General features: G+C 37.2%; 1 protein-coding gene across 2 annotated transcripts in view; it reads left to right on the top strand.

The window, feature by feature from the left end:
• Positions 1-1890: 1890 nt before the first annotated feature.
• Positions 1891-9706, top strand: part of LOC100187078 (aminopeptidase N) — a 14659-nt gene continuing 6843 nt past the window's right edge. The window contains exons 1-11 of one of the 2 annotated variants that reach the window (XM_026837288.1): positions 1891-2022; positions 3215-3354; positions 3774-4138; positions 4524-4708; positions 5207-5360; positions 6858-6983; positions 7261-7387; positions 7819-7973; positions 8380-8493; positions 8864-9067; positions 9571-9636. In XM_026837288.1, the coding sequence (XP_026693089.1) occupies positions 3246-3354; positions 3774-4138; positions 4524-4708; positions 5207-5360; positions 6858-6983; positions 7261-7387; positions 7819-7973; positions 8380-8493; positions 8864-9067; positions 9571-9636 (1605 nt within the window). In that variant the 5' untranslated portion in view covers positions 1891-2022; positions 3215-3245. The remainder of the gene's footprint in view (positions 2023-3214; positions 3355-3773; positions 4139-4523; positions 4709-5206; positions 5361-6857; positions 6984-7260; positions 7388-7818; positions 7974-8379; positions 8494-8863; positions 9068-9570; positions 9637-9706) is intronic. The other variant, XM_026837287.1, reaches the window with a different exon arrangement.

Genomic DNA, 9706 nt, shown 5'->3' with positions numbered 1-9706 from the left:
TATCCCAACATTGTATATGCACATTCTATTCTATATGGATGAGGTCCTACAGCGAGACACGTCATGGGACCTGAGATTTAGACCAGGGTTGGTCGAAGCCCCCAGCATTGTATATGCACATTCTATTCTATATGGGTGAGGTCCTACAGCGAGACACGTCATGGGACCTGAGATTTAGACCATGGTTGGCCCATTACCCCAACATTGTATATGCACATTCTATTCTATATGGATGAGGTCCTACAGCGAGACATGTCATGGGACCTGAGATTTAGACTATGGTTGGCCCATTACCCCAACATTGTATATGCATATTCTATTCTATATGGATGAGGTCCTACAGCGAGACATGTCATGGGACCTGAGATTTAGACCATGGTTGGCCCATTATCCCAACATTGTATATGCACATTCTATTCTATATGGGTGAGGTCCTACAGCGAGACACGTCATGGGACCTGAGATTTAGACCAGGGTTGGTCGAAGCCCCCAGCATTGTATATGCACATTCTATTCTATATGGGTGAGGTCCTACAGCGAGACATGTCATGGGACCTGAGATTTAGACCATGGTTGGCCCATTATCCCAACATTGTATATGCACATTCTATTCTATATGGATGAGGTCCTACAGCGAGACACGTCATGGGACCTGAGATTTAGACCATGGTTGGCCCACCCCAACATTGTTAGCCCATTACCCCAACATTGTATATGCATATTCTATTCTATATGGATGAGGTCCTACAGTGAGGCACGCCATGGGACCTGAGATTTAGACCATGGTTGGCCCATTACCCCAACATTGTATATGCACATTCTATTCTATATGGGTGAGGTCTTACAGTGAGGCAGGCCATGGGGCCTGGGATTTAGTCCATGGTTGGCCCCTTACCCCAACATTGTATATGCACATTCTATTCTATATGGGTGAGGTCCTACAGTGAGGCACGTCATGGGACCTGAGATTTAGACCATGGTTGGCCCATTACCCCAACATTGTATATGCACATTCTATTCTATATGGGTGAGGTCTTACAGTGAGGCAGGCCATGGGGCCTGGGATTTAGTCCATGGTTGGCCCCTTACCCCAACATTGTATATGCACATTCTATTCTATATGGGTGAGGTCCTACAGTGAGGCACGTCATGGGACCTGAGATTTAGACCATGGTTGGCCCATTACCCCAACATTGTATATGCACATTCTATTCTATATGGGTGAGGTCCTACAGTGAGGCACGCCATGGGGCTTGAAAAACAAGAGTTGGCCAATTAGTTAAGCTTCCACAGTGTAACAGTTCAAGATTATATGTCTGTTTATAAAGTGATTTTACCAGCAAAGTAAGAAGTAGTAAGACCATTTATGCATTAGTTACATTAAACAGGAAAATAAAAAAGTTATAAAGACATCTCTTCACACAAACAGTTTTTATAAAACAGATACATTTTAACCCAACTACTTTTGTTTATACGGAACAAAGAAGATCAAATTAATTAAGATAATAAAGAAATGAGATACAACAGTAAAAAGACATTATGTTTTATAAGGTACAAAAATATGTTTACAATTTTTCCAAATTAATTATATATATTATACATTTTTTCCTATTTCGTTGTAAATCGCCTTTATAAGGACAAAACAAAGCTGTTTATGATGTAATAATATGGAAGAGTGGTGTAACAAAGGTTTTACTATTAGCACATAAATTAGACCAATTTTACAACCCCTTTATTACCTCTTTAATTTTAAACCTTTTTTTATTATTTTCAGTTTAAAATACTATTTTCATTAATTTTGACCTAAACAACTGTTTAAATTAAACAAAAACAGAATCCATTTTGAAATACTTTCTTTAAAATTGCTTAAATTTATCAATAGTTTGCCTTAAAACTATTTTTCTCTTGCAGTTTTTCTTGAAATGCAAGATATTGTCCTAATGTATTTGTCCATTGTGATGTCATGATCCAATATTTGTCAAGCTCATAATGCCTTGTATGAAGTCATCCACCACAGATCAGGTAAGACTGCATTCGAATGCACTGCTATTGTTAAGACTACATAAGTTTTTACAGATTAATTTTACCGAAAAACATATTTTTTTGCAGACAGTTTTGTGTTTTATGAGTTTTATTCGTATTTTTTATGCTTTTGATTTTTAGACCAGTGTTCTATTTTTGCAAACTAAATGTTATTTAATAAATTCTTCAATAAAAAATATTATGTTATAAGTATTAAAAAAAACATTTTTTTTATTCGTTAATTAGCGTAAAATCTCGTTAATTAGCATAAAAAAATCTAGCATAAAAATCTTTTCCAAAGCTTATTCATTTAGATTTTTTTGTAACTTTTAACTAAACAGTTTTATCCCAATTGCTTTTGTAATTAGGCGTTAAGTGCATTTTGATTGACAGTTTTTACAAGTCAGATCTGTGCTATATATAGGTTATGATGCATTAGGGGTTATGCCATTGGCCTAAATCCCAGGTTCCCCCGTTAAGCTATGCTATAAGAACTTGCCTATAGAATGTATAAGTTATGATAGCTGTTTGAATACATCTGTTAGCCATTCCTAATCTAATTATAAAAGCATTACTTGTGGTGTATAATGGTCAATTAAATGAATTGTTAACTTCACTTGTGGTTGATATAACATAGATTAATGTATGTGCGGTGTGGTGTGGGGAAATCAGTTTAAATTAAGAAGCGTCTCTGCTAGTTTCTGGCTTATTTTAAATGGATATTGTTTTAAACTGTTGTTTTGAGCTAAAATTAAGCAGTGTATTTTGCAAATTTTCTTATTTTTTATTAAATATAGTTTTCGAAATGTTATTCTATATGGGTGAGGTCCCATGCAGGCACATCAAATAAAGTTAAGTTTTTATACCAGAAGAAAGAAAAAAAAGAGATAAATAAAAATTATGTTTTTTTTTCTAATTGAATAATAAAATTGATTATCGTTTTCGAAAAGAGATAAATAAAAAATTATTCTATGTATTCAGGCGTTTTGTTCCATTGATTACTCTTTTCGTTGTTTAAACAGTAATGGTAACCATCGTTTTGAAAATATGATATAATTATTCTATCCATTCAGGCTTTTTGTTTCATTGATCACCCTTTTTTCCATGTTTAAATATTAATACTAACTATCGTTTAAAAAAATGGTAAAAATTATAATCAGTATTCAGATGTTTATTGCTCCTTTACATACAGGTATATCTATTAGCACTGGGCCATAATACCAATGGGTTCAGACTTTGATGATATCAGCCAGCCAAAATCAATGAAGGGAAAATGTGTCTTCAGTAAAACTGCAGTTATAGCTTATGTTGTGGTGACATGCTTGGTGATTGGTAAGTAACTGTGTAATTTTAAATGGTGTTTTATGGTGTATACTAACTGTGTATTTTTAAATGGTGTTTTATGGTGTATATTTTAATGTAGTGTAGCAATACATTGTAGTTATAACTGTAATTGTTACTAAAATGCATGTTACTATGTTTCTAGAAACTGTGTTTGATATTGTAAATGTTCTAATGTCCATTAATTCTAACATAGCGAAGCAAAAACTATCTATACCCCGTAGAGGCAGTTTATCGACACTCAGTAATAAAGATTTTATACTATAAGGGTGAGGTCTTCGGTGGGACACACCTGAGACCTGGGATGTAGGTCTATTACCCCAACACCCAGGGTGCTACCAACTTGACCTAACCTAGATTAATTACCACAGCATTTCCTTATTCTACTTTGATTTTAAACTTTTTTTTAGTTGCTGTTGGTTTAATGGCTGGTCTGATCAATAAAGATCAAACACCAGTCCAGGTTATACCAGTAACCACTACAACCAAAGCAACACCTGCTGCAACAACAACTATACAGCAGCAAACAACAGCTGTTGAAACCACAGTTGCGACGACCACTTCCCCGGGACCATGGTCCAGTATACGGTTGCCACCATTTTTGGTCCCAACACACTACATGGTTGATTTAAAACCTCAATTGGAACCGGATCTAGATGGTATATACCGGTTTTATGGCAAAAGTCAAGCTGACTTCATGGTCAGCCATTCCACCAACTACATTTACATTCACAGCAATAAGCTTAACTATACCAAAGTGGAAGTTAGCCAAACTGTAAGTAACTCTTACCTTTATTTTGCAAATTTAGTATCTATAATAATTTAGTATATATATAATTAAAATCTAAAGTGTAAATCTGGCCTGGATTCGAACCCAGGATCCCTGGTTCTCCAATCCTGGCCTGGATTTGAACCCAGGACCTCTGGTTCTCCAATCTTGGCCTGGATTTGAACCCAGGACCCCTGGTTCTTCAATTCTGGTCTGGATTTGAACCCAGGACCCTTGGTTCTCCAATCCCGGTCTGGATTTGAACCCAGGACTCCTGGTCTGGATTTGAACCCAGGATCCCCGGTTTTCCAACCCTGACCTATAACCCTATCATTACACCCCAAAATATATTTACAACACAGCGCACCCTAACCTCTATATTTGCATCCAGGGTGTTGCGGTCCAAGTGCAGCAATGGTGGCTGTATGAGCCCAACCAATACCTTATAGTAGAGCTGCAATCAAACATGACTGTAGGATCATCATACACGCTTATCACTGAGTTCCATGGTGAATTGGCAGATGACTTAGGTGGTTTATACAGAAGCAAATACACCAATGCTGCAGGGAAACCTGTGTAAGTTGAACATTTTCTCTTTAATTCCATTTTAACTTATCTATTCTGTATGGGTGAGGTCCTTGTTTATTGCTCCAACCCAGTGGCCCCTTGTGTAAATTGTCATTCATAAAAAAGAAAAAATATTCCCTCGAAATATTCGCGTATAAAGTTTACATACTTGGTAAGTTGTAAGCGGGCACTAGGTGTATGTAACAAAACACCCGTGTTATAACGACTGTCGCTGCCATGCGAGGATAAATAAGTTACATACGTGGTAACTTGTAAGCGCGCATGAGGTGTACGTAACAGAACACCCGTGTTATACCGACTGTCGTTGCCATGCGAGGATAAATAAGTTACATACGTGGTAACTCGTAAGCGGGCACGATGTGTACGAAACAGAACACCAGTGTTATAACGACTATCGTTGCCCTATGAGAGAATTTTCAAGTTACATTCAAAGCAAAATGTCTCCATATCAGTTTTAAACACCCCTGTTCTATAATATTTCTATAGTGTTATAGCAACAACACAAATGCAGCCAACTGACGCACGCAAAGCTTTTCCATGTTTTGATGAGCCTGCTTTGAAAGCTACATTTGATATTTACCTTTCATGGAAAAGCCCGTATTTTGCCCTTTCAAATACTCCACCAGTTGCACAAGATTTGGTAAGTTTTGGGGTATAGGTTTGTTATAAATGGGATTATACACTTAAAAATGTCTGCTTATCCGCACACTGCAATAGCTTTAGCAACTCGAATGTGGGCATGGGAGTGGCAACCATGGATAAGTCACTCAAGTTCCCACCCATAAGGATATAAATGACCAAACCAAACAAAAGTCATCTGACCATCTCATTTTTTCGACCCAAAAGTTATGTTAAATCACTCGAAACTATACAACTAAAAGTTATTTTACAGGGGCATCCATGAAATGTGAATATCAAATGTTCCTTTTACTGCTGGCTCATTAAAAACAAGTCCACAAACATTATAATATCATTATATAGCATCATAGCAACTACACAGTTTGCGCCGACTGACGCACGCAAAGCTTTTCCATGTTTTGATGAGCCTGCTTCGAAAGCTACATTTGATATTTTCCTTTCATGGAGAAGTCCATATTTTGCCCTTTCAAATACACCAGTTGTGCAAGATTTGGTAAGTTTTAGTTTGGTTTGCTGTCGGTGGGGACTTAAGTGACTTAATCCATGGTTGCCACTCCCATGCCCACAGTCGAGTTGCTGAAGCTATTGCAGTGTGTGGATAAGCAGACATGACTTTTGGTTGGTTTGGTCATTTTTATCCTTGTGGATGGAAACTTGATTATACTGTTAGGCAGAGTGAATCAGGTTTTACAAATAAATGCAACCATTATTAGAATGATTCTTGTTGCAGCAATTCAATTATACCCAACAAACAGTTAAAAGTAAATATTTTTCCGGAAACTTTAGTTTTATATTTGTCCTATGAAATTTCTTCAAAAGAAGCCGTAAACATTACATGTCAACCAGTGTGTAACTTGCCACGCCTTTGTTGACAAAGAAATGCATACCTTGCATGACTATTGTCACAGAAATGTTAAAACCTCTCTGTGGTGTTTGATTTACACAAAGAGCTCTCATTACCTGGTTATTGACCCCATAGTGCTTTTTATTTGCAAACAATGGGTTTTATTCGCAAACAATAGTTTTTTTTACCGACAAAATGCTTATTCATTCTTGTTTACTAGGTTGTAAAAATCTCTTAAAGTTTTAAGATAGTACAACGTCCTAATCTGAAAATTCCTTGGCGTAGCCTATAGACTTAATATGTTTTAACTGCTGATAATTTACTGGAATAAAACAGCTGCAAATATTTGACCCACTTTTAAAGTTTCTGAAATGTTTATATCTGTTTATTAGTATGTTACACACTTTAATACAGGCTCTGCCTTTTACCCTGTTGTTAATACAGCGTTTTACTTTCTGCACAAACAAGCAGAGTATATTGCATTCACCACATTAATCAATGAGGTTCCCCATGTTTGACAACCATGAGTGTAACTGTATTTTAACAATGTCACCCCAGATTTTGTGAAAACTTTAAAAATAGTTTATTCTAAAGTTGTGTTTTGGCTGCACCAACGACTACATAATACGTTTAACATGTTGATGTATTTTTTAGACAAACATGTGGCCCGGCTACTCCACAACTCAATTTAATACCACGGTTAAAATGAGCACGTACCTTCTTGCGTTTGTTGTGTGTGACTTTGATTCTGTGGAAGATCCAGTTAATTATGGAGTGCAGGTGACAGTTTATATTGCTTGTTATTGCCTTTTTTTAATATATAGGTATGTTGGGTTTTTCTATACCCTGTACTTTAAACATAGGGTGGAATTTACACCCAACACCCTGTACTTTAAACATAGGGTGGAATTTACACCCAACACCCTGTACTTTAAACATAGGGTGGAATTTACACCCAACACCTTGTACTTTAAACATGCGGTGGAATTTACACCCAACACCCTGTCCTTTAAACATGGGGTGGAATTAACACCCTGTATAAACTTATATTATTCAGGCGAAGATCTATGCTCGCCCTGCACAAATATTGGAAGGCAACGCAAATTATTCTGCGAAAATTACGCCAGAAATTCTCAAATATTTTGAAGAGTATTTCAATGTTGCTTATCCACTTGCAAAATCAGGTAATATTTTGTTAAAAACTTGAGTGGCTTATCCATGGTTGCCACTCCCATGCTCACAGCCGAGCTGCTGAAGCTATTGCAGTGTGTGGATAAGCAGACATGACTTTTGGTTGGTTTGGTCATTTATATCCTTGTGGGTGGGAACTTGAGTGACTTCCATGGTTGCCACTCCCATGCCCACAGTCAAGTTGCTGAAGCTATTGCAGCGTGTGGATAAGCAGACATGACTTTTAATTGGTTTGGTCATTTATATCCTTGTGGGTGGGAACTTGAGTGACTTATCCATGGTTGCCACTCCCATGCCCACAGTCAAGTTGCTGAAGCTATTGCAGTGTGTGGATAAGCAGACATGACTTTACCAAAGTATAATTTATACTCAAGCTACCACAGTAAGACTTGAACCAGGTACCCTATACCCTTTATTTCAACAGACCAGATAGCTGTTCCTGACTTTGCTGCCGGCGCTATGGAAAACTGGGGGTTAGTTATATATAGAGAAACAGCTCTATTATACAACCCACAAGTCAACTCCGCTTCAAATCAACAGAGAGTTGCTGCTGTCGTGGCCCACGAACTCGCTCACCAGGTTTGTATACCCCATGCTCGCTGTCAAGCTAAAACACCTCATGCTTGCTGCCAAGTTATACACCACTGTCCAGTTATTAGACCCCATGCTCACTGTCAAGTTAAAACACCTCATGCTTGCTGCCAAGTTTTACACCACTGTCCAGTTATAAGACACCATGCTTGCTGTCAAGCTAAAACATCTCATGCCCGCTGCCAAATTATATACCTCATGTTCACTGTTAAGTTAAACACCTCATGCTCACTGTTAAGTTATAAATCTCATGCTCACTGTTTAGTTGTACACCTCATGCTCACAGTAGAGTTATACACCCTATGCTCATTGTCGAGTTATACATCTCATGTTCACTGTAGAGTTATACACCTCATGCTCACTGCCGACTAATTAACTCTCTGCTCCCTCCTAGTGGTTCGGAAACTTAATAAGCCCTCTATGGTGGGACGAACTTTGGTTGAACGAGGGGTTCGCAAGTTATGTGGAATATCTAGGAACAAATCAAGTAGAGCCTACATGGGAAATGGTGGGTTCTATGTTTGATATTTAGTTGTATTGTATACTATAATATATGGGTGAGGTCCTTGTTGAACTCGTTACAAAACGGAAATGATGAATGTGTTTAAAATATAGGCATGTGTAGTATATCATGGTTGTTTTGTTTTAGAAAGCAGCTCAACCAAGCCAAAGGTTTTGTACAAATTGTAATAATGTTAACACAAGTTATAAACTGAAGCTAACTAACCCCAGGAACGTAATATTCACCCCAAATTTATCTCTGTTTCACCCAGATTACAATTGGCCCATGTCATACTTACCCATTAAAACTGATGTGATTTTTTTTTACCCGCAGTAATAATCAATGTAAAAATCACCCATACATTTATCTCGCCCAGATGGATCAGTTCACTGTATCTGACCTTCAGCGCGCGTTAAACTACGATGGATTAGTCAGCTCTCGTCCAATAGTTGCGGAGAATGTGAAGACGCCCTCCGATATTAACGCATTGTTTGACACTATCTCTTATTCTAAGGGAGCCTGTATTATAAGAATGATCAACCAGTTTGCTGGCGATAATGCTTTTAAACTTGGCTTGGAGGTAAGATGGGAGTTTTGTTGTATTGAATTTAATATTAATTCCTACTTAAATATGAATTCATAACTGATTCGCACCAGTTATGCATCAGCTTCTATGCAAAACTTTTATATTATTTCACGCTTATTGAATGGAATGGAATCAACATTTTTACTTGTATGCATTGAACAGTCAATATACCTAGGACTTAGAGTTTAAATGGGTGGTTTAGCGAATTTATTTTTGTTTCACAACAGAATGGAATTAATACTTTTTTTTTTTCAAAAAACTAATTTTAACTTATTCATCTTTGCATGGCAGGGCAACGACAGTCGTTATATTTTAAGTTGTAACACGGGGGTTCTGTTTCGTACACCCCGTGCCTGCTTACAAGTTACCACATATGTAACTTATTTATCCTCACATGGCGGGCAACGACAGTCATTATAACTTTAAGTTATAACACAGGTGTTTATGGTTTATAGTTTCATATTATCTGTTAGTTCATGACTTTCATTTATTTTCAGAATTACTTGAAAGAATATGCTTATGGACCTGTTGATCATAACCAGCTGTTCGCATTCTGGTCTGCTGTAAGTGGTGTATTTGTTTAGTTAATATATAGTAGGGTGGGGGAAGATGGGACACCTTTTCATACTATTT

The sequence above is a fragment of the Ciona intestinalis genome, chromosome 13 (genome assembly GCF_000224145.3).
Source record: "Ciona intestinalis chromosome 13, KH, whole genome shotgun sequence".
In the NCBI taxonomy this organism is placed as follows: Eukaryota; Metazoa; Chordata; class Ascidiacea; order Phlebobranchia; family Cionidae; genus Ciona; species Ciona intestinalis.
The sequence above is the reverse complement of the archived record's forward strand: the minus strand, read 5'-3'. Positions and strand labels throughout refer to the sequence as shown.